Here is a 25,259-nt window from a genome sequence, read left to right as displayed (position 1 = left end):
CAACGCCATGTTTGCAAGTCACCTAAGTCCATTCAAATATAAACCATATTTTATAATATGTTCTAAATTTTATCATACTGGTAAATAAGATTTGAGAACTCAGTGTTTGTGCCAGATATGTATTATTCCTTGATATTGTATCTAACTAGCTCTGGGAGAAAGTTCTGGAAATGAATTAGGCATAAGAAAAGTAATGTGATTTTATCTTTAAGACTTGAGATTTAAAAGTTCCACATCATTTTTAACTGAGGTGATAACACAAGGAAGTCAAGTCTATGGTGATCACCAGATTTTATCAGGAAAAAAACTCACTAATGGGTCCAGGTGATGCTTAAGCCTGCTCTGTCAGAACAGCAGGGTCACCAAGCATGTTTCCAGTCTAAAATGAACTTTCCGGAATGCCTGGGTGGCTCAGTTGGTTAAGCAGCTGCCTTCGGCTCAGGTCATGATCCCAGCGTCCTGGGATCGAGTCCCACATTGGGCTCCTTGCTCGGCAGGGAGCCTGCTTCTCCCTCTGCCTCTGCCTGCCATTCTGTCTGCCTGTGCTCGCTCTCTCCCCCTCTCTCTCTCTCTGATAAATAAATAAAATCTTTAAAAAAAATAAAATGAAATGAACTTTCCTTAACTTTTTTTAAATTTTAGAAAAACAAGGAGAACCTGGGTGGCTCAGTGGGTTAAGCCTCTGCCTTTGGCTCAGGTCTTGATCTCAGGGTCCTGGGATCGAGCCCCACATCAGGCTCTCTGCTCAGCAGGGAGCCTGCTTCCTCCTCTCTCTCTCTCTCTCTCTCTCTCTGCCTGCCTGCCTGCCTCTCTGCCTACTTGTGATCTCTCTCCCTCTGTCAAATAATAAAATCTTTGGGGTGCCTGGGTGGCTCAGTGGGTTAAAGCCTCTGCCTTCGGCTCGGGTCGTGGTCCCAGGGTCCTGGGATCGAGCCCCGCGTCGGGCTCTCTGCTCGGCGGGGAGCCTGCTTCCTCCTCTCTCTCTCTCTGCCTGCCTCTCTGCCTACTTTTGATCTCTGTCTGTCAAATAAATAAATAAAATCTTTAAAAAATAATAATAATAATAATAATAACATCTTTAAGAAAAAAAAAAGAAAAACAAGATTTACTCCCAGGATGTTAACTTGAATGCCAAGTTCAAAGACATAATCTCAACAGTCACATGGCAGAAAATAAGGGTTTTCAATAAGAAGAAGGAATTATTCACTTTTAATAAAACCTAATTTTCTGTGTGTTTTTATTCAGCAGTAGGAGAAAAGAAAGAAAGAAAGAAAGAAAGAAAGAGAAAAGCCCTCGACTTCTGTTGCACCAGTCCAACCGCAAAGGCAATTGAGGTCTGAGACTGGGTGTGGAGGAGGTAGCCAGGGTCCCAATGCCTTCCATCACATGACCGAGCATAACTGAGGTGGCTCCTCACCAGCCTCCTCATGACATCAGCTCTAAATAGTATGGAGGTGCCACTAGTGCCTTTGCAGGTCAAATCTAGATTTAGGAAACTGCAGCACACATCTAACATCAAAGCACCTAGCAACTGTTACCTAGTCAACATACAACACTCCAGTGGTTTAAGACACAAAATAAGATCATGGTTCTTTTGAGATCATGGTCCCATTGTCCTGACTAAGGGGAACTTTTGGCTGCCCGTGCTCCTCTCAGGGATAGAACTGGGGGCTTGGCCAAAGGCAGTAAAACCAGGGTGTCATGGGACAGAAACAGACTGCCCAGACGTGTTGAGACCTGTTCTGTTTTCTAGAGTGCTCTGAGTTCAACCGGCACGCACAACTCTGTTTCGCCTCCTAAGTCATGACCAGTCAAAAACATCAATACAAGTCCAATGAGGGAAAGAGAGAGAAATTTATCTGAGAAGCCATAAGACTTGGGTTTACTCTAGCCTTGGTGATCAGCTCCCCAAGAACAAGAAGGGGAAGACCAGATCTTATGAGGGAAAAAACCCACTGATGGGTCCAGGCGATGGTGAGGTCAGCCTAAGAGAGCAGCGGGACAACCAAGCATGTGGCCCACGGCAGTGGAAAGAGCAGGACCAACCCACTTGAAAGTGGTCAGAATATTGAGATTATCACTAGTATGCAGTTTTAAGTACCTTTTTTGGGGGGGTGTCAGGGGAGATCTGCCTGGGTGCAAAGAAATTTGGCTAATGGTTCGCAGCTGGGTTGCAGAGTAGAACCTCCTGGGAAATTGGATCCCACCCTGATGAGTCTGAGCAGAGATCGAAATCCGAACACAGGCACTTTGAGAAGGCTTTCCAGGTAACTTGTGTATGATCCTCAAATAGTCCATACTGAATCTGATCCTTCATATCCACACCTTAGAAGTATTACACTTCGGGGGTGTCTAGGTGGCTCAATCAGTTAAGCATCTGCCTTGGGCTCAGGTCATGATCCCAGGGTCCTGCCCAGTGGGAATGGAAGGCTGCTTCTCCCTCTCCCTCTGCCCCTTTCCCCTGCTCATGCTCATGCTCTCTCTCAAATAAACAAATCAACTCTTAAAAAAATAGAAATATCACACTTTGCCCCCTCAATCCCACTTCAAGGAAGCTCTCCTATAGAAATAACTAGATAAGCAGGCAACTTTGAAGTAGAGATAGTCACAGCAACAATATTCATGATAGTAAAAATTAGGAAGGCATCAATGTCAAAGCTAAGTACGTTACTGCATTATTTAAATCCAAGAAAGATACAAAATGGCCAATAGGCACACGAAAAGATGTTCAGCATCATTAATCATTAGAGAAATGCAAATCAAGACCATGAAGATATGCCATATTCATGGATTAGAAGAATTAATACTGTCCAAATGTCCATATTACCCCAAGCAATCTACAGATTCAATGCATCCCTATCAAACTCCTCAAATCACAATGAGCTACCATTTTAGACACACTAGGATGGTTAAGGAAAACAAAACAAAAATAAGGGTTGGTGAGAACAGGGAGAAATGAGAACATGACTGATGGGAGTATAACATGGCGTAGCCACTGTGGCAATCAGTTTGGTGTTTCCTCGACTAGTTAAACACAGAATTACCTTATGACCCAAAATGTCCACGCCTAGAAAAATGCTCGTAAGAACTGAAAAATGGGTGTTCGAACAAAAGTAGTGCCCGAATGTCCAAAACAGGACAATCCCGGCAGCCAGAAGGTGCAAACATCCCTAACATCCATCAACTGGTGAACAAGTGTGGGGTAAGCACACAACGGAATAGTACTCAGCCAGAAAAGGAATGCTGTCTGGTGCCACGCGACAACAGGGATGAAACTCGAAAACATGATGCTATGTGAAAGAAGCCACAAAAGTCACCAAAAGGCCACGTGTTGTATGATGCGATTTATGTGAAACACCCAGATTGAGCAAATTCTTCAGGACCACGAAGAGAGTAGTGTTTGCCAGAGATTGCAAGGAGGAGGGAATACAGAGTGACTGCTTCAGGGGTAGAGGGGCTCCCTTTGGGGTGATGAGAATGTTCTAGAAGTGAGGCAGTAATGACAGCTGCACGACACCCTCAATGTACCTAATGCCCCAAATGATACACTTCACAGTGGCTAACACAGCCACTTTCATGTTGCTTATTTTCCCCAAATTTTTAAAAAGTTATAATCACAGAATGGAATGTTTTGGTTATTAAAAATTGGTCTTTTAAGCAATTTCAATAAGCTGTGGAAAAAGGAGTGTGTGAAACTACTTACGGTGTCACCCGAGCTTCCTCGTATATAAACATGCACAGAAAAGCAAGGAGTGAAAGGACCGTAATAAAAATGTTCTGCAGAGCTATTGGCACATACATTTTCTGTCTTACTTTTTTTCTATATTTCCCAAATTATCTCCAGTATTGTTTTATTGTTAAGTACCAAATTAGGATTCAATATTATTTTTATCATTATAAAAATTAACTTTTTTTCAAAGATGAGATCAGATGATACTCTGGACAGTTAGGAAAACATAACAAACATAACGTAAGGTCTAAAAAAACATGCGAGGTCATGATGAAGGTGTGAGGGGCAGGGCAATATTATGGACCAGATAAGACCACAACATTCAGAAGAATTTATGTCCCATCCAGAGCTGGAACCACGGCTGCGGCTTTGAGTTTTCAAGAGCTGCCGGAGCTCCAGACGTTTCAGTGAAATGCCCTGATTTTTAAGCCTTGGCAACTTATTCAATATTTTTCAAACCACAGGCCAAACAAAACACTTCTGTGGACCGGATGTAGCCCACAGGCACCAGTCAGCAAACTCAAGTTTATAGGAACAGGGATGTTTAGCCTGGAAAAGAAAAACCTTCGAAGGGACACAGTAACTTCAAGTACGTCAAGAAAGGCCATGTGGAAGACACTGCGCACGTCGATCTGTTTGTGTCCAGAAGACAGAACCAGCCTAAAGGCTAGGTGTGGTGGGAAGCAGAACTGTGCCCCATAAATAGGGGAGTTGCTTCCTAGGAGAGCGGCTGTCCGGGGGTCAACGGACTGCAAAATGCCCCGGCGTGCCCGTTCCTGAGGTGTTCCAGCAAAGGCGACACAGCAGGATTCTTGGTTTAGGTCAGAAGCTGGGACTAGGTCAAAGGCTCCCCATCACGGCTGAGGATCAGAAACTTGAAAAAACAAAAAAACAAAAAACCCCACAGATTCCTGAACCACATCCCAGAACCATGGGGTGAGGCCCAGGCGGGGGTATTTTTAAAAACCGCCTCAGCTGCCCAGCAGGTGGTTTCGAAACAGGGCACTGAGCCTCTGTATGTGCCGCTGGGATTCCATTACTCTAATCCCCGGTGTCCCCTAGCTGGCAGCGAGGGGACGGGAGGCTGGAGAAAGAGCGACTTACTGAACTCATTCCACAGCGGGCTCTGCGCTAACTGCGGGCTTTATCACGTCTCACTGCGTTTTCGGGACAAGCGCAGGAGGTCCGAAGCAACGTCTCGCATCCCACTTCCCAGGGAGAGAAACTAAGGTTTGGGGAGTTTAAGTATGGCTCAAGGTGATGGCCAGCCACTGAGAAGACCTTGGTGGCTCCAAACCCTGAGCCCGTCCGACAGTACCACGGGGCCTCCTCTGACCCCGCCAGTCAGTATTTCCAGGCCTTACACGAGGTGATGACGCCGGCTGGAGGGGATTCAGCAGTGATGACGACACAGTCCCTCCTCGAGCATCTCTGCAACCTAGTGAGGAAGGAGAAAACTAAGCAATTCTATCACAGTGAGAACGAGGGGGTCACACAGGAGGGACACCCAAGCCAGCCTCAGGTCATCAGGGAAGGCTTTCTGGGAGGAGAGAACGTCAAAGCCAGGACCCTACAGTGACACGGGAAATGGGACTCCAGGCTGAGGGGACAACATCTAGAGACCCAGAGACCAGGGGGAGCCCAGCAGGTGTGGGGAAACATAAGAAGTTCAGGGAGGCTGAGCCTGGGAAGCAAGACAGGGGCTGGCAGGGTGGGCTGGACAGAGTTCCATACGCTCGTGTGCCACAGTAAGACTTTGTCATTTATCCTAAGAGAAACAGGAAGGGTTGAGGCTTCGCGCGAAGGAATGACCCTTCAGAACTCCTATTTACGAGGACCAGACTGGCTGTGGTGTGCAAACAGGTTGGCGGGGCAGGGTCCACGAGACACAGGGAGACCATGTGGAAGGCTGTGACAGCTACTTTCAGCTAAGAGGAGATGGTCACCCGAAGACAAAATGGTGGCGGGGAAGATGGTGTAGGGTCGAAGGGATGTGTCTCCCTTCCCTTCTCTCCCTCCCCTCATCACCTCCCCCCTTCCCCATCACAGTGAATAACACTGCAGAGCCCTCACCATCTACTGGTCTCTCTGCTAGATCTGCCATACGAAGACGGGCAAGAGCCGCCTGGGTGGCTCAGTGGTTAAGCCTCTGCCTTCAGCTCAGGTCATGATCCCAGGGTCCTGGGATCGACCCCGCAGTGGGTTCCCTGCTCAGCGGGAGGCCCTTTCCCACCCCACCCCACCCCCACTTGTATTCCCTCTCTTTCTCTCTCTGCCAAATAAATAAATAAAATCTTTTAAAATAAATAAATAAATAAATGAGAGAGGGGAAAAAAAAAAAAAAAAGACGGACTAAAAGAAACACAGTCCCTGCTGTCATGGGGTTTGCCCTCTGCTAGGCAGTAGATGTTTGTGGAAAGTACTTTCAAAAGTGTTAGATAATATAGAAAAAGCGCACTGGTTGGTGAGGTGGTCAGTGATGACATAGGTGGCAAAGGACGTTAGGGGCCAGTCTCTGCCTTCCCCATCAGTGTCGGAGCCCCGTAAAATAAACCTGCAAAGTTATATCCTAACAAAGCAAGTACCCCTCGGAACTGCATTCCTGATATCCATACCTGAGGCAGTAAAGCAGCCTGCTTGCTTTCGGCGTACTTCATTCGTGGAAAGTAAGAAAAATGTACCTGCATTTTAATTCATCAGTCCGCAAACCAAAATGATTGGCGGACTAAAAAAGAAATGGGGATGGGATATTAAATTACTCAACTAAAGAATTACTAAAACCTTACTAAAGGTGGCCTCACGCTAAATGAAATGAAACCTCTTCTTGCCACACTTGGGATAGTTGCTAGGTGCCTGGGGACTGAGTTTGGATTTACCCAAAAGGGGACCACAGAACAAGCAGCAAAAGAATCAAGACTCAGAGGGAAGGCAGCAGGTGTCTGAGGGGTCTTCCTGCTCCGAGCCTTGCAACAGGTGGGGAGGGGGCCCCCGGGGCTCTGACCTGCCGCCTCCGCTCCAGAAAAACTCGGTTCAGTCCCAGTCCCAGGCTGCCCGTGAGGCCAGGACATTCTTACCAGGGCCCTCGTTGTGTAAGTCCTGGCACAACATTCTTTTCATTCCTTTCCTTGATTCCAGTGTAAGAATCACCCTGGATTTAACAGCTGTGCCCGTGGAGGGCCTATTATGTTACTTCTCTCTGAGAGAGGATTTTTACTTTTTGTGACCTCTCCGAGGACTCCTCTGATCTTTATCATTCCAGCATCTCGGTGGTCAGCAAGGAGATAAAGCGCATCAGAAAAAGAACTGCTCCTACCCCTTTTCCACTTGAAACACGGCTCTTACAATCCTAACTGGGACAATTACCACCGATCACCGAGGATGACCCTTCCTGAGTGAATCATATACCTTTTCCGGGTCCACTGGCCAAGGAGAGCACACCAATGGGCTGGCAGAATGGAGTCAAAATCCGCTTTCCCCAAAACGCCACAGAATGAAAGAAATCAGATCCCATATGCTTGAATAATCCTAACTTCCACATTTGGCAAATCGGAGAAAAAGGAATAGGGCAGAAGCATACATCCCTGGGTACTCTGAGCCGGCCTCCAGAGAGAATCAGCTTATACAGAATCTACCAGCTTCCTACCAGTCAAGTTTGAAAGTGCCCTTCCCCTCTCTATAAATTGTACAGCAAGGAAAGAAGAGAAGACGCCAGATGGTGGTGAGGGGGTTTGTTGCCATTACGAGGCGGTGGTTTTCTGGTAATCTGGCTAGTACTGACAAACTCTAAAAAACTGTTTTCCTCAGACTTTCTAAATGTGTAATTTTATCTGGATCCTCCAAGAGATATTTAAGATTTGTTCGGCATTCTAGATTAGTTCCTCTCCGGCTCCACAGAAGATGGTCAAAACCAAGGTGTGACCTCGGCCCATCTACAGGACTCCTAGCGGAGAATGCTCGGTGCCCATGGCCACCCCCACACCCGCCAGCAGTGCCCCCCAACACCCAACAGAGGTCAGCGAGAAGGCTGGGGGCTTCTCCTCAGTTCTTGGCAAAACTCACCCGATCAACCCCACCTCCCCTTCCCCTCGCCCCCCAGGGGAAGAGCGCAGGGGAAACACAACTTCAGGAAAGAGCTGTGGGCTGCTGCAACTTCCAGGTTTCACACACTAGCTCGGTTTCCCAGGGAAAGGTGGGTGGGCAAAGCTAAGCCATGCCACACACCAATGTCTAGTTTTTAAGAATTCCTTTCATTGTAATGCTTTCAGATGGGTCTAATGGAACCTTGGAGAAGAATAACCCAAACACCATGTAAATGACCCATGTTCCGCAGGCTGTGGGTCTCTGTCCCTGCGAACGTGGTGTGATTCATCCTGGGCTATCTGAGAAACAGGTGTCTAGAAAAAGGCAAAGTGAACACAAAAGCTGGCCCTGCCAAAGCTCTTTGCTTTGTGTCACTCGAGGGATTCGTGAATGTAATTCATTTCCGTGCCTACGGTTCACACGCTCATGGCTCTTCAAAGCTGAAAAGGTAAGATGTTCTGAGGAGTTTCTTCAAATGAACCAGATCCTGACGTGTTTATGGACCTCAGGACCCAAGACCCTGACTTCACAACTCTTAATTATTCATGTGAATGGGCATCCCTGACAGGATAAAGATGAATTCTACAGAAAACCAAAGAAAACAAGTCAAAGAAAGCAAGCTTTCAACCTGCTGAATTATTTACCGGAGTAAACCTGGCTTGAAAACACCTTGACTCCAACTCCTCTCAAGTAGGAAAGCAAATGAAGAGGGAATCACTGGAATGACCAGTGGCTGCAGAGCTGGAGAAAGGTGCAGCAAACACGCAGTCGGAGCTGCCCCGCCGTGCCGGTGTCTCTATAGACAGCACGAGTCAAGCAGGACTCTTTCCTCTCTCACAGATACAACCTCAGAAGCTTTCTCAACACAACTCAATCCACCGGTCGCATACAAAGATGAACAGTTGCTGGTCTTTTATTTAACTACTTTATTTTTTTTTCCCTCTAGAACTGAATAGCTTATGGAAATCACTACTAAAAGAGTTCAGCAAGGGTTCAGTGCTAACATGACGTCTTCTGATGTCTGTACGATGGACAGATGAGCGGGCCACCTCCGGACACAGCACAAGGCGGCCTTATGAGTCAGGAGAACGAAGAACCAGGGCCTGAGTCTGGTCTCAGAGGGAGGGAGAACACAACCACGTCTAGAAGGTAAGGGCTGCTGGGAGCGAGGCTACTTTGGGGCCTCACCCAAAGGAACAGGGGCAGGCTCCTCAGAACACAGTCTCCTCAGAAACCGTGGGAACCGACTCCTGCCCCCTAAGACTTCTCTCAGGAACAGAAACCCCCTTGAATTAAAGTTTCCCCTTTAGGCTGACATCACCTGAGTGAGTTAGGAGATTATCATCAGTCACATCTTACAGAGAAATCGTTTATTTAATAGTGTGTTGTTAATTTTTTTTCTTGACTCCTAAATAGAGATCATCAGCAAGGGGAGGTGGGGAAGACCGGGGTTTTCACCGGGCTCGGAGACACAGAGCAGCCACGAGGAGCATTTACTGAGTTGCTACTATATGCCAAGCAGTTCTCATACATTACTTTGCTTCCTCCTTGCCACTAACAGTGAGTTCTTGTTCACCTCAACCTCTTACAGGAGGCTCGGTAATGTGAGCAGCCTGACCAACATTACAAAGCTCGGGAGGGACTGGGGTTGGCTCCAAACCAAGATCTGTCTGATTCCAGAGCTTGGGCCCCTCCCATCCCACTGAGCTGCCTCTGCTGGGAAGGCATCAAAAACCAACTTGGCCCACTCGGGAATTTTCCAGAAGGCACATGCCTATCTTACTCTATAGCCTTCTTCCTGAGATTAGGAAGGAAGCAAATTCTCCTCTTGCAAGGGAGACCTTAAGAGAGAAGGGTCCCCCCACCTGTCGGAACTTCCTGCCCCGGAGAGAGGAGGGGGCCGGGGGCTATAAGCCATAATGGCAAAGGGTCAGTCCCCTTGGACTCGGATTTCATTCCTCCCTTATGGAGGTGTGCAGCTTCAAAGGAGGTCAGAAACAGAAGCAGAGCGTGGCCTCAGCTCCACACAGAGGAGAGTGAAAGGTTAGAGGGACAAATGTCCTCCTACGGCCTTTGATGGAGTGTGACAGAGTGGAAAGTGACCAGGGCAAAAATCTGCTCTGGCCAGCGCTGTAGCCTGTAACTACTCGTGTCCTGCTTCGTCAGGAGGGTTCACCTGGGGGCTGCGGACACCCCTGCATGTTACGTAGACTCCAGGTCGCACCTGTGAGCCAAGAGAGGGCAGAGGACAGAGGGACCCTGTGCCCATCCTCTAAGCACATGTCCCTGCTCTGATGCCATGAAGCCTGGCGACAGCCACTCCCCACCGCCCTGCACGAGTCACCCTCAATTTTAAGGGAGAATAGACCTTATTCACCCTAAAAGGGTGATAGAAAAGACGTACCCTTTGAGCAGGTCCAGGGAAACCCAGGAGCACCGTCAGCAGCACTTGTGGTAGAGGCAGGCACGAGGAAGCGTGACACACAGAGCTGGGCACCTTCGGGGCGAGCACTGACGCCGGGGACACCTCGGGGAATGGGAAGCAGGCAGGGAAGACAACCCGCACACCTTGCGTGCTTCCTGCATATCTCAACCAAGTGAACCAAGGAGCCCGGATTCGACCAGGCCTGTCTAAACTCTTCCTCCCAAGTACCTGTAATAGACTACATGAGTGAACTAGTCCCTGGGATGCCTGACTCAAAAATAATTTTTTAACTTAAAATTCCTGTATATTTTGCATTTTAGGCTTTAAGAGATCCATGTCTGCTTCAATGGGAAGCATTGAAGTTGATGGCTGAAAAAAAAATCAGCCATCTGGGAAGACACAGCGTGTTAATCCCGGGAATTACGCAGACCCTGCCGGACTTCCCGTACGCCGTCTTGAAGCGCACAAGAATTTCGGACCAAGTCAGGGTCACAGAGTCCTGCTGCCCCATCCCACCAGCAGAGTCTCCTTCTTTCGCTGACTTTGAAGGTTCTAAGTGTTCACGAAGAAAGGCAGGTTGTAAACTGTAGCTCAGGTGAGAAGAAGAGTGAGAGACAGCAAGCAGAGAGGACAGGCACGAGGAAGCCCCAGGAGAGATCAAGAGCCTGAGACCACGAGAGCCAAAGGAGCATAAGCAACTGGGGACCCAGTGCCTTTGTCCTCTTCTCCAGTTTTGTGGCCAGCGCTCTAGGAATGGAGGACCGGTAACCAGGAGTAAACGCACGCACAGGAATTTACTTGCTGACTCTCTGTCTCTCACACACATCCCACACACCCGCCACCTCTCCTCTGGGGGCAGGAAGGGAGTTAACAGCAGGCATACAGGTCCTGAGAATGGGGAACTGGAGCAAGACGGGCTGGCGATGGTGGACACGGAAGATGCCAGACATCAGGCAGCTGTAGGGCCAAGAGTGCGAAACCAGATAGTGATCCAGGGAGAGCCCACCGACCCGAGATCGGAAGGTCATCTGGCCTCTGAGGCTGGTTCCTACAGCCACTAGGTATGTGAGTTTAGATAATGGGTAGTTCTCAAAGAAACTGTTTCCACTGTACAGTCCCAAATCGAGAACCCCAAATGAGCATTCTGTGCACCAAACATTTGAATCTCTATAGATTTAAAGATTCCCCTGTCAGTCTGTTGTTGCCTAGGCAACGGCTAATTCTCAGGAAACTTACCAAGACCATAGTTTCCAGAAGGGCAGGTCTTGAGTCTGCAGGGTTACAACTGTGTCTCTAACGCCTAGTACATAGTAGGTCCTCAGTAAAGAGATGCTCATTGAATGGAGAGAAAGGAACATTACAGTATCATTATAGGACAGTTTCAAAATAACACATTCATTCACCCCGCGTCTTCCGCTCTGCTTTTATGATGTGTGTTAGCCAACAAGGTCACCGTATGGGTCTCCCAGAAGAACTTCTATGTGGGTAAAAATTCGGCAACACAGCAACTGCTGTGGTGTCACATAACACATGCTTTCACTCAAAAGAATCCAGTGACACCCGCTATGGGGGAGGGAGGCAGGGACACGCACACACATACACACGCACACGTACACATGCACACACACACACGCCAGCCATCCTGCTCATCCAGCTCACACCCTACAGTGAGAGAAAGACAGAAGAGAAGGAAACATGATTCCAGGCCTCCCTGGGTCTCACTGCAGCAAGCTTCTCTCAGTGTGAACATCTCACAGAGATGAGTGGGATTCTAGTGTTTAAAGAACATTTTCATACAGTTTGGCCCATAAAACAAGCCAACTGCTTATCTGGGGCTCAGAGAAGCAGCGGTCCATTCCAACTCTGCAGGCAAGACAGGCTGTGCTGGCCTCAGCGAGATAGGGTAGGATTCCAAGAGGGAGCCTTGCAAAGGCGATTCTTTAGGATCATTTTGACTCTATATGACTTCTGCCTCATACACAGACTCAAAAAAACAGTCCCTCAGTAAGCTGTCCCCCATCGAACACAGTCTGGTACATCTCTCAAAACAGGGTCCGGTTGAATAAGGAGTGCCTTCCAGAGGAGAACACGGGACCTCTGCTTGCACGGTCTATAAAGGAATTATTATAATACAGGCAGTATTATTTTTGGCATTGTATCTTCCATCCAGGTTTCTCGCGTTTCTAAGATGAAACCAATTAATGTCTGCAGTGGTGATTATTCTACAGAAAATCTGCTTAACATTTTTCTGCATTTCTTTTCGTGGACTTCAACACGGGTTATTTCAAGACCTCTATTAAATATATTAAGCACATTTAACTTTAGCTAAGATAAATCCAGCTAATTAAATGATATAAAGAACAGCTCATTAGCAGAGCACTGGTAAATATTTCTCTATTCCAGCTAAGCAAGGCTTATTATACACTCAAGTGCTGTGCAGGCTCATCACGCCTCAATTATCAGCCCGAGATGCTAAGCCTAAGCATAAAGCTGTTACTGAGCGAATAATGGCATTGGACCTGCATATTGCCAAGCTCTTGGCGACTGATTCACACACTCTTTAAAGGGCCAATTTAAACCAATTGCAAGTTTTTGCAAATAAGACAGTTCCAACACTTTTAATGATCTGGTTTACTAAACTTTTTGAGTAAACAAGCTTAGAACTCTTTCATTCCTGGTTAGAAGGACACATATCTCAACCACAGTGACCTTGAGCGATAGAGTGCTTGTATCTTCAGGAGTACAGAACCTTTTCTAAAATGTGTTTTAGGTCTCTTTATTGCTACGTGGACTTTAGGATCACTTTAAGGCAATCAAGTCAATTTAAAGGACAAAGAATTCAAAAATAAGATGGAGTCCACAGCTGAAGGTTGCATTCAAATGAGTTTCACCTAAATTCACCTTCTTTATCCCTGTAACTATGGTGGGAAATTACTCTAAGGAAATAATCAGGGATGCGCACAAAGATTCATGTTTAAGATGTTTATCAGGGTGTTGTTTAGCAGAGAAAACGATTAGAAACTTCTTAATTATCTAATCTTAGGGATGTAATGAAATAAAATAGAGCCCATTCATATGGCAGAATACTATGCATCTTAAAAATGATATTTCAAAGAATTTTTGAGGACTTGGAAATATATTTGTTTGCCATATAGTGGGAAAACAAGTACACAAAGGCCTATCCAAGATAGCCAACCCTGACACACAGGCAGACATGCGTACATGCAAAAAGAACTTGGTTGCATAAGGAAAAATATACAAGAATAACAAATCTGTATTTTGAAGGACATATACACAGATGCAAATAAGCAAGCATCAAGAGAGAAGTAAGAGGAAAATAGACCAACAAATCAGTAGTCCTTATCTCGTAGTGATCACATTACAGGTGAGTTACTGTCTCCTTTTCTCGTTTCTTCATGCATACATTCCAAATTTTACATATAACACTGATTTCTGTTATAGTTGGGAGAGAAAAAAACACAATTAAAACTAAATGTGAAAACATATGTCTACGTGTAATTGCATTTTTTTAAAGGTTTATTTATTTGAAAGAGAGAGAGAGAGTGAGCGTGTGTGAGCAGGACAGCAGGGAGGGTAGAGAGAAGCAGATTCCCCGCTGAGCCGGGAGCCCGATGCAGGCCTTGATCCAGGACTCTGAGATCATGACCTGAGCCAAAATCAAGAGTCGGGCGCCTAACCGATTAAGCCACAGAACAGCCTTTTTAATAGAAACTTTAAAGAAGAACGAGAACACAGATGCCAGATGGTATCAATGGCTACCGCAGAAGCAAAGCCCCGACCAGCGGGTCCTGAGGGCTCCTTCCTGGACGGATGCTCAACGTTAGGCCCAACCAGAACTCAGCGACTACAAGAACCGACAGCTGTGTTTAAGAAGCAAATCTGTAGTTCATCTTCAGTTTCTCATCAGAATTCTCCACGTTGGGCTGATACAGGAAATCTAAGCAAAATGTGCTGGTATATTTTACTCTGTTTGCTGAAAAACACTAAGAAATAAATAGCCGACCCCAATTTTTCACCTGAAGCTCTTTCTTACTTCTGGTAGAAAAAAAGGCTATTTTGTGAGGCATTGGCTGGGATACAGAAGCCCAAGTTTCTGGCAGCTTAAGCTTCTCTCAGGGTCGGGGGGGTTAGTCAGTCCAGGCTAGTCAGTTTAACACTCAAAATGGGAAAGTATGAAGCAGGAAATCCATAGTTTCCCATTTAACCTACCCCTAAAACCATGAATTAGGGAAACATCTCCCAATTTTTGACAGTTGCAGTTAACTGAAATAAACATCTCTATGTATTGTTGGTAAGGAAGATACGCATTCGCACTCGTGGTGGACCAGCTCTCTGAAAAAAAATAATCTGGCACTTTAAATGATATATGTTAAGCCTGTCACTAAGTAGCCATTTAATTAAAGTCAATGTCTCAACATAAATCCTACTGGCACAGGGGCATGCAGTTTTGGAAATTGACCTGCAATTAAGACTTTGGGCCTAATTATGTGGCAACAAACAGAGATCCTAAGAGCCATAACATATTGAAGAACTTTAAAAGACTTAAACGTTTGTGTCAGGATTGATGACACTATTTCCTCCTCCATTTGTATTCAACTTCACAACCTTGATTAACAGCAGCATCTGCCAGTTCTCCACACACAGCTGCAGCATCGAAGAGAGAACACAAAAGCACACGGACCTGGGTTCAAGGATTTGCCCTGCCCCCCCCACCCCCCGGCCGGCTCTGAACCTTCACCCCTTGGGACCCGCCTCCATATCTGTAAAACGGAAAGGAAATTACCTGCCTCTTCTGGCTGCTGTGAAGCTTCAAGACAACATCTCGCGTGAAGGTACAGAGTACAAAACTGCCATTTAAAATGTACTGTGTCGGGGCACCTGGGTGGCTCAGTGGGTTAAAGCCTCAGCCTTCAGCTTGGGTCATGACCTCGGGGTCCTGGGATCAAGCCCTGCATCAGGCTTTCTGCTTGGTGGGGAGCCTGCTTCCTCCTCTCTCTCTGTCTGCCTCTCTGCCTACTTATGATCTCTGTCAAATAAAATCTTTTTTTAAAATTTTTTTAAATAATAATAAAATAAAATGTAGTGTGTCTGGTACGGTTTTTGAAAATTTTTGTCCCAATCTGTAAGCAATATACAAGAACAGTACTTTTATTTCTTGAATAAGTGGAAATGAGTGGCTATTTCACCCCGAAAGTCTCCCACTTAGAGAGAACAGTGATATTTGCTCCAAGGTTCATCCTATCAGTGATCCAGCAAATTTCTCTGGAGTACGGATTGTGAGCTAATCCATGCGCTGCAAAGGCTCAATGTTGCTGCAGGAAAAATCCTGACTTTTTGGTCTGTCCGCCCTCCCTCCACTTTAGGAACTGACCCTCCTAAATCCTTGTGATTCGGATGAAACTATTCATTAGAAACTCTACAGCAGCTACCCTCACCACCAGGAAAGGCACATGACCCAGGCTGACCCGCCAGAATTCTTTTTCAGGAACTGATTGGGTTCTCGGGAGGGGAGCAATGCTGACTTCTGTCCGAGACACTGAATAAAGGTGCACCTCACCGTCTTCCTCTTCCTATCCTCGGACTGGGAAAGAGGAGACTTTCCATTCTGCACTAACATCATCCCATACACAACTACATTTCCTGGCCTTTTTCCAGCAGAAAAACACTTCTGTCCTCAAAGCATCAACTTCCAGGAAACACTATCTTACTGCCCTGAAATGATCCTTTCATTTCAAGGCAGCCGGTGGCGGGCTTCTAAGCAAACACGCTAATAGAAAAACAAACAACCAGAATCATTCCTTCAGCCAAAAAAAAAAAAGTTCAACCACCATCACAAATAAGAAGGCAGAACTGGCTGATCTATAAAATCGCCAGCCCGTAAAAGGAGCAAGAAGATGAAGAAGGAGTTTTAACTATTTTCTCATCACCATTTGCCAAGAAAGCCTGGTGTGGTGCTGACGAATAGAGAGCATTTCATTTACTTTTCACCTTTCATGACCCGGTTATTTTAGACGTTACTAGGTTATTTAAATAATTACAATCACCTCCTGTTTCCTGACTGATTCATGTGTTTTTCAGTCAGTCGAAACCCATAAAGAAACAAAAATCCAGGGTGTCAGATATGATGAAAACACCCTAAGGGCTTTATTAAAAGGTTCTAAACCCGTCCAGAAAATCAGACTTTCACTAAGGCTGGAATGCTCCCCAAATGGATTTCAGTGAGGGAACATACTAGTGATCCTTAATGTAGAAAATGCTGGTGTCATCACAGCCACCAAAATTTGAGTGACTCAACCAAGAGAAAGACCAGTATGTGCTCCAATGACATAATAGACTCTCTTGAAGGGAGAGAGCAAAAATAGCACACTCTACTCTGTATCTGAAAGACACTTGAAATTGTTGTGTAAAACAATTGAAAAATTAAGCAATGGGAAAGTGGCTGGGTAACGGATCTAAAAGAGGCTATTTTCTACTTCTTAGCAAAGCAATAATGGTGCTGAATCACTCATTTGCTCAAAGGTGCACCACTGAGATGGTTATCCTTTGAGGTAATAAAAGGATGACAGAGTTATTTAACAACTGTGGGATCTAGTTTTCCCATCTGTTAAATGAGTGGGTTGGATGTCATGCTTTTTGTTTTTTATTTATTTTTTTTTTAAGGTCCTCTCCAGGTCTAAAAAGTCTGCAGTTCAGCTCAGAATACACAACTCCCACAGAATTTCCAGAAAAACATTTGTGTAATTGGCCCCAGAGGAAAAGATATGTAGCAACAAAGCCCTTCAATCTCGGACGGAAATGTTCTCTCTGCTTCCCACTGATGGACGGAATAAGACTGGCAAGAGCATGAGGGCTTGGGTTATAAATAAGACAATTCTCAGGCAACTTTAAGACATTAGAATGAGATAGAAGGAAAGAGTAATCCTTGAGATCAGACACCAGAACACGATGGATTCTTGTTTGCCTGCGAGAGTTTAGGAGAGGTCCTGTAAAATGGCAGAGAGGTGGAAAGACCATCCTGTGAATGAAGACAAAAAGTCACATAGAAGGAGTGGAAAATGTTTACTGAGATAATCCTTCTCCAACACTCCTTCCACTTCCAATTCCCCAGAGCAGGACTCTGCCTTCTTCATGAGCTGCCAGTGTCCTCACGAAGCCCCCTTCAGCCTCCAGGAATGTCTGCAACACCAGGGGGACTCCCCGCTCTTCCCGGCCACTTCTGTTGAATTTCCCTATACCATTCCCCTTCTCTCTACACACACCACACAGGGCATTCGAGAGCCAAAGGCAACTATTTACCTCGCTTTTCCCATCTTCACACATTTGCTCAAGCGGATCACTCTACTTTGAGAACTCTTTTTTTTTTTTTTAATTGCTCCCAAGCTGATAACCACAGTTCAAGGACCAGCTTCTCCGTGGAGCCCCCTGGAACCCACACCACAGTCCGCTCCCCACTCCCCACACGGCTCTGTCACGTGCTGAAGGAAAGGGATGCTGAGGAGTTAAATACTGAATCTCCAAGAGACACCGAGGAAAGAGAATTTCCTGAAGTCCCTTTAGAGATTTGACTTATTTACTTATTTACTTGCTAGAGAGCACACGTGTGGGCGGAGGGGCAGAGGCAGAGGAAGACTCCCAGGCAGACTCTCCACTGAGCCCAGAGCCCTATGTGGGGCTCCGTCTCACGACCCTGAGATCATGACCTGAGCCAAAATCAAGAGTCGGACCTTAATGGACTGAGCCCCCAGATACCCCGCCCCGCACCGAAGCTCCTTTAGGCTTCCCAGAATGGGCAGGGCCAGTGGGAGGGCCAGGAGGGGAGGCTGATAAACACACTTTTTTTTTTTTTAAGATTTTATTTATTTATTTGACAGACAGAGAGACACAAGTAGGCAGAGAGGCAGGCGGGGGGAGTGGGTGTGGAGAGAAGGCTTCCCGCTGAGCCGAGAGTCCGATTCTGGGCTCCATCCCAGGACCCTGGGATCATGACCTGAGCCGAAGGCAGAGGCTTTAACCCACTGAGCCACCCAGGTGCCCCTAAACTCACTTTTTTTAAGTGCACAGTTCTGTGGCATTAAGTCCTTCCACACTGATGTGGGATCATCATAAAACACCCATCTCTAGAACATGTCACTTTTGCTTTTACTAGTCTGAGCGGGATTTCCATCACTTGCATAAAATCCTGACAAATAAATGTGCACTATAGATAGATAAATACAAGAAATTCAAGGAGGATTTGCTATCTTAAAAACAATGAATGAAGTAAATTTTTATGACGCTATGAAAACAAATGGGACCTTGATTTGAGGTTCTTAAGGATAACGAAGGTCTGAGAAAAACAGATGATAATTAACCAAATGGATTGTGTTGTGTAAATCATCTGGAAAAGGATTCTCTATTTTTATATTTGTAACAGGAGAAAGCACTAATATACAAAAGAAGCTTGCATCTCATCTCCCAAGGGAGGAAGACATCCTACAGAGGAAATTAAAATCAGGCCCAACAGACAAATCTCTTAAGGCAGGGAGAAGCCCGAGAGCATTCGGGAAGGAAGTAACGAAAGAGAGTGAGAGCTTTAGCAGAAAAGCTTCCCTTTATATTTACAAGTTTTAGAAAGCTTCTCTTTGCATTTCCCTTACATGTACAAATAATTTATTCAAAGCATAACGGAGGAATATATTCTAGGATCACCATTTTTCATGTAGGAAGAGTCTACAACATAAATTACTTTGAAATCAATCTAGAAAAGTGACATAAAGGGCACTTGGGTGCTCCAACAACACAGTTGTTACGCATCTGCCTTCGGCTCAGGTCGTGATCCCAGGGTCCTGGGATCCAGCCCCGCACTGGCAGGAAGCCTGCTTCTCCCTCTCACACTCCCCCTGCTTGTGTTCCTTCTCTCACTGTCAAAAAAATAAATAAAACCTTAAAAAAAAAGTGACATAAGAATGAAAGCATATAATATTTCCAAATGTAGAAAAAAAGAAAGCAAGCCATCACCACATAATCCTTTTTTTATTTATTTTTATTTTTTTTAATTTATTTTTATTTATTTGTCAGAGAGAGAGCACACAGACAGAGTGGCAGGCAGAGGCAGAGGGAGAAGCAGGCTCCCCGCTGAGCATGGAGCCCGATGTGGGACTCGATCCCGGGACACCGGGATCATGACCAGAGCCGAAGGCAGCCACTCAACCAACTGAGCCACCCAGGCGTCCCAACATAATCCTTTTTTAAAAATAACTGGCCTTTCAAAGGGAACGAGCATCAAAATTCAGGAGGTTCAGAGAATGCCCCTCAAAATCAATAAGAATAGGCCCACACCTTGTCACCTAATGGTAAAATTTACAAGTCTCAATGACAAAGAGAAAATCCTGAAAGCAGCCCGGGAAAAGAAGTCTGTAACATACAATGGTAAAAATATTAGATTGGCAGCTGACTTATCCACAGAGACCTGGCAGGCCAGAAAGAGCTGGCATGATATTTTCAGAGCACTAAACGAGAAAAACATGCAGCCAAGAATACTATATCCAGCTAAGCTATCATTGAAAATAGAAGGAGAGATTAAAAGCTTCCAGGACAAACAACAACTGAAAGAATTTGCAAATACCAAACCAGCTCTACAGGAAATATTGAAAGGGGTCCTCTAAGCAAAGAGAGAGCCTACAAGTGGTAGATCAGAAAGGAACAGAGACCATATACAGTAACAGTCACCTTACAGGCAATACAATGGCACTAAATTCATATCTCTCAATAGTTACCCTGAATGTTAATGGGCTAAATGCCCCTGTCAAAAGACACAGGGTATCAGAATGGATAAAAAAACAAAACCCATCTATATGTTGCCTCCAAGAAACACATTTTAAGCCCGAAGACACCTCCAGATTTAAAGTGAGGGGGTGGAAAAGAATTTACCATGCTAATGGACATCAGAAGAAAGCAGGAGTGGCAATCCTTATATCAGATCAATTAGATTTTAAGCCAAAGACTATAATAAGAGATGAGGAAGGACACTATATCATACTCAAAGGGTCTGTCCAACAAGAAGATTTAACAATTTTAAATATCTATGCCCCCAATGTGGGAGCAGCCAACTATATAAACCAATTAATAACAAAATCAAAGAAACACATCAACAATAATACAATAATAGTAGGGGACTTGAACACTCCCCTCACTGAAATGGACAGGTCATCCAAGCAAAAGATCAGCAAGGAAATAAAGGCCTTAAACGACACACTGGACCAGATGGACATCACAGATATATTCAGAATATTTCATCCCAAAGCAACAGAATACACATTCTTCTCTAGTGCACATGGAACATTCTCCAGAATAGATCACACCCTCGGTCCTAAATCAGGACTCAACCGGTATCAAAAGATTGGGATCATTCCCTGCATATTTTCAGACCACAATGCTCTAAAGCTAGAACTCAACCACAAAAGGAAGTTTGGAAAGAACCCAAATACATGGAGACCAAACAGTATCCTTCTAAAGAATGAATGGGTCAACCGGGAAATTAAAGAAGAATTGAAAAAAATCATGGAAACAAATGATAATGAAAATACAACGGTTCAAAATCTGTGGGACACAACAAAGGCAGTCCTGAGAGGAAAATATATAGCACTACAAGCCTTTCTCAAGAAACAAGAAAGGTCTCAGGTACACAACCTAACCCTACACCTAAAGGAGCTGGAGAAAGAACAAGAAAGAAACCCTAAGCCCAGCAGGAGAAGAGAAATCATAAAGATCAGAGCAGAAATCAATGAAATAGAAATCAAAAAAACAATAGAACAAATCAACGAAACTAGGAGCTGGTTCTTTGAAAGAATTAATAAAATTGATAAACCCCTGGCCCGACTTATCAAAAAGAAAAGAGAAAGGACCCAAATAAATAAAATCATGAATGAAAGAGGAGAGATCACAACTAACACCAAAGAAATACAAACTATTATAAGAACATACTATGAGCAACTCTACGGCAATAAATTTGACAATCTGGAAGAAATGGATGCATTCCTAGAAACATATAAACTACCACAACTGAGCCAGGAAGAAATAGAAAGCCTGAACAGACCCATAACCAGTAAGGAGATTGAAACAGTCATTAAAAATCTCCAAACAAACAAAAGCCCAGGGCCAGACGGCTTCCCGGGGGAATTCTACCAAACATTTAAAGAAGAACTAATTCCTATTCTCCTGAAACTGTCCAAAAAATAGAAATGGAAGGAAAACTTCCAAACTCATTTTATGAGGCCAGCATCACCTTGATCCCAAAACCAGACAAGGATCCCACCAAAAAAGAGAGCTATAGACGGATATCCTTGATGAACACAGATGCGAAAATACTCAACAAAATACTAGCCAATAGGATTCAACAGTACATTAAAAGGATTATTCACCACGACCAAGTGGGATTTATTCCAGGGCTGCAAGGTTGGTTCAACATCCGCAAATCAGTCAATGTGATACAACACATCAATAAAAGAAAGAACAAGAACCATATGATACTCTCAATAGATGCTGAAAAAGCATTTGACAAAGTACAACATCCCTTCCTGATCAAAACTCTTCAAAGTGTAGGGATAGAGGGCACATACCTCAATATCATCAAAGCCATCTATGAAAAACCCACCTCAAATATCATTCTCAATGGAGAAAAACTGAAAGCTTTTCCGCTAAGGTCAGGAACACGGCAGGGATGTCCATTATCACCACTGCTATTCAACATCGTACTAGAGGTCCTAGCCTCAGCAATCAGACAACAAAAGGAAATTAAAGGCATCCAAATCGGCAAAGAAGAAGTCAAATTATCACTCTTCGCAGATGATATGATACTATATGTGGAAAACCCAAAAGACTCCACTCCAAAACTGCTAGAACTTATACAGGAATTCAGTAAAGTGTCAGGATATAAAATCAATGCACAGAAATCAGTTGCATTTCTCTACACCAACAGCAAGACAGAAGAAAGAGATATTAAGGAGTCAATCCCATTTACAATTGCATCCAAAACCATAAGATACCTAGGAATAAACCTAACCAAAGAGACACAGAATCTATACTCAGAAAACTATAAAGTACTCATGAAAGAAATTGAGGAAGACACAAAGAAATGGAAAAATGTGCCATGCTCCTGGATTGGAAGAATAAATATTGTGAAAATGTCTATGCTACCTAAAGCAATCTACACATTTAATGCAATTTCTATCAAAGTACCATCCATCTTTTTCAAAGAAATGGAACAAATAATGCTAAAATTTATATGGAACCAGAAAAGACCTCGAATAGCCAAAGGGATATTGAAAAAGAAAGCCAACGTTGGTGGCATCAGAATTCCGGACTTCAGGCTCTATTACAAAGCTGTCATCATCAAGACAGCATGGTACTGGCACAAAAACAGACACATAGATCAATGGAACAGAATAGAGAGCCCAGAAATAGACCCTCAACTCTATGGTCAACTAATCTTCGACAAAGCAGGAAAGAATGTCCAATGGAAAAAAGACAGCCTTTTCAATAAATGGTGCTGGGAAAATTGGACAGCCACATGCAGAAAAATGAAATTGGACCATTTCCTTACACCACACACAAAAATAGACTCAAAATGGATGAAGGACCTCAATGTACGAAAGGAATCCATCAAAATCCTTGAGGAGAACACGGGCAGCAACCTCTTCGACCTCTGCCACAGCAACATCTTCCTAGGAACAACGCAAAAGGCAAGGGAAGCAAGGGAAAAAATGAACTACTGGGATTTCATCAAGATCAAAAGCTTTTGCACAGCAAAGGAAACAGTTAACAAAATCAAAAGACAACTGACAGAATGGGAGAAGATATTTGCAAACGACATATCAGATAAAGGACTAGTGTCCAGAATCTATAAAGAACTTAGCAAACTCAACACCCAAAGAACAAATAATCCAATCAAGAAATGGGCAGAGGACATGAACAGACATTTCTGCAAAGAAGACATCCAGATGGCGAACAGACACATGAAAAAGTGCTCCATATCACTCGGCATCAGGGAAATACAAATCAAAACCACAATGAGATATCACCTCACACCAGTCAGAATGGCTAAAATCAACAAGTCAGGAAATGACAGATGCTGGCGAGGATGCGGAGAAAGGGGAACCCTCCTACACTGTTGGTGGGAATGCAAGCTGGTGCAGCCACTCTGGAAAACAGCATGGAGGTTCCTCAAAATGTTGAAAATAGAACTGCCCTATGACCCAGCAATTGCACTATTGGGTATTTACCCTAAAGATACAAACGTAGTGATCCAAAGGGGCACATGCACCCGAATGTTTATAGCAGCAATGTCCACAATAGCCAAACTATGGAAAGAACCTAGATGTCCATCAACAGATGAATGGATCAAGAAGATGTGGTATATATACACAATGGAATACTATGCAGCCATCAAAAGAAATGAAATCTTGCCATTTGCAACAACGTGGATGGAACTAGAGCGTATCATGCTTAGCGAAATAAGTCAAGCAGAGAAAGACAACTATCATATGATCTCCCTGATATGAGGAAGTGGTGATACAACATGGAGGCTTAAGTGGGTAGAAGAAGAATAAATGAAACAAGATGGGATTGGGAGGGAGACAAACCATAAGTGACTCTTAATCTCACAAAACAAACGGAGGGTTGCCGGGGGGAGGGGGTTTGGGAGAAGGGGGTGGGATTATGGACATTGGGGAGGGTATGTGATTTGGTGAGTGCTGTGAAGTGTGTAAACCTGGTGATTCACAGACCTGTACCCCTGGGGATAAAAATATATGTTTATCAAAAATAAAAAATTAAAAAAAAAAGAAAAAGAAAAAAATAAAAATAACTGGCCTTCATTTCCTCACAGCATTCATTTCTTCTTTACCGTATATTTAAATTTGAATAACTTACCTTCCCATTTCCTCCAGGAATAAAATTTGCCACCATTAACATGCCTAAAGATTTTATGATAAATCCTACAGTGTTAGGCTCCAACAAGGAATTAGATGAGTCACTATTATGTTCTTGGTATCATGTCCGTAGCCTAGAAAATGGGTTCTCTATAATGGGTCTTTCTTATTTCTCTGCCTTTTTTCCCACTCATTAAAGTATTGTCAGCCTGTGTTTCGAGACACAGAATTTGCCATAGAGAAACAAATGTGAGGGTGAGTTGTCATGGTGGACACTGGCCATCTGTTTGGTGGCCAGACTCCATCACAAACACCCTTCACTTTGGCTTAGAGGCTGCACATCTAGAAGCTTGGTGCTTCAGTTAATTGCTGTGTCAGGGTGATATTTCTGGGGGGAGAGAAGGAACGGATCACAAGCACAGCTCCCAGCTCAAGTATTTACTTTGCCCCCAGCAACCAGTCTCCGAGCATGTTGCCTTAAGGTTCACCTGTTCATACAGAATGGTGTCAAAACCTCCGAGACACGTTAACAGCCTTTACTGAATGGCCATTCTGGACGCCCCTCTATTTTGGCTCCCAGGCTGGCATGCAAGTGACTGTTTGCTTTTGAGATACATGATGTGAAAGTTTTCTTTACCAAAAATATTTTAAAAATTCAAAAAAACTGGGAGAATGCATTCTTCTCCTATATTTATGGACTTTGAGTTATCTTAAAACATAGAAGCTAGACAAGGAAACCTTTTCAAGGTCATAGTTAGGTCATTCTTCCCCTAACAGGCCCAACCTCAAACTCCTGCTTTAGCGTTGACTACAGAGGAAAGTCATTCCTAAGGAGCAAAGCCTTGCTGAGATGCCCCAGCCAGCGTCTCTCCCTGTCCCTGAGGACATGAAACCCAGTGTGGGGGGACGGTGGGGGGGACAGGCTTCATCTTGGCCTCACTCAGGAACTTCTTTCCCTCCCTCTGAAGGTTGTTACAAAAGGACAAGAGAATAAAAGGTCTCTTTTCACTGGGGAAAACCTGGAAAAGTCCTAGAGTTAGGGATGGAAACACAGGGGAAGCGGTAAGTTCATTCAGCCAACGGTAAGGCGAGAAGG

The 25,259-nt window shown here is 44.6% G+C and overlaps 1 protein-coding gene across 7 annotated transcripts in view; it reads right to left on the bottom strand.

The window, feature by feature from the left end:
• ANKRD44 (ankyrin repeat domain 44) overlaps positions 1 to 25,259 on the bottom strand; it is a 318,146-nt gene that overhangs the window by 215,274 nt on the left and 77,613 nt on the right. Inside the window, exon 1 of one of the 7 annotated variants that reach the window (XM_059168515.1) lies at positions 4,835 to 5,070. The exons of the other annotated variants lie outside the window; for them this stretch is intronic. Coding sequence (XP_059024498.1) covers positions 4,835 to 4,843 — 9 coding nt within the window. The 5' untranslated portion in view covers positions 4,844 to 5,070. Of the gene's footprint in view, positions 1 to 4,834; positions 5,071 to 25,259 lie in introns of those variants that run through there. 7 annotated transcript variants of the gene reach the window in all.

Source organism: Mustela lutreola, chromosome 3, assembly GCF_030435805.1.
Source record: "Mustela lutreola isolate mMusLut2 chromosome 3, mMusLut2.pri, whole genome shotgun sequence".
In the NCBI taxonomy this organism is placed as follows: Eukaryota; Metazoa; Chordata; class Mammalia; order Carnivora; family Mustelidae; genus Mustela; species Mustela lutreola.
Note: the sequence above shows the minus strand (reverse complement) of the source record. Positions and strands in the feature narration are given on the sequence as shown.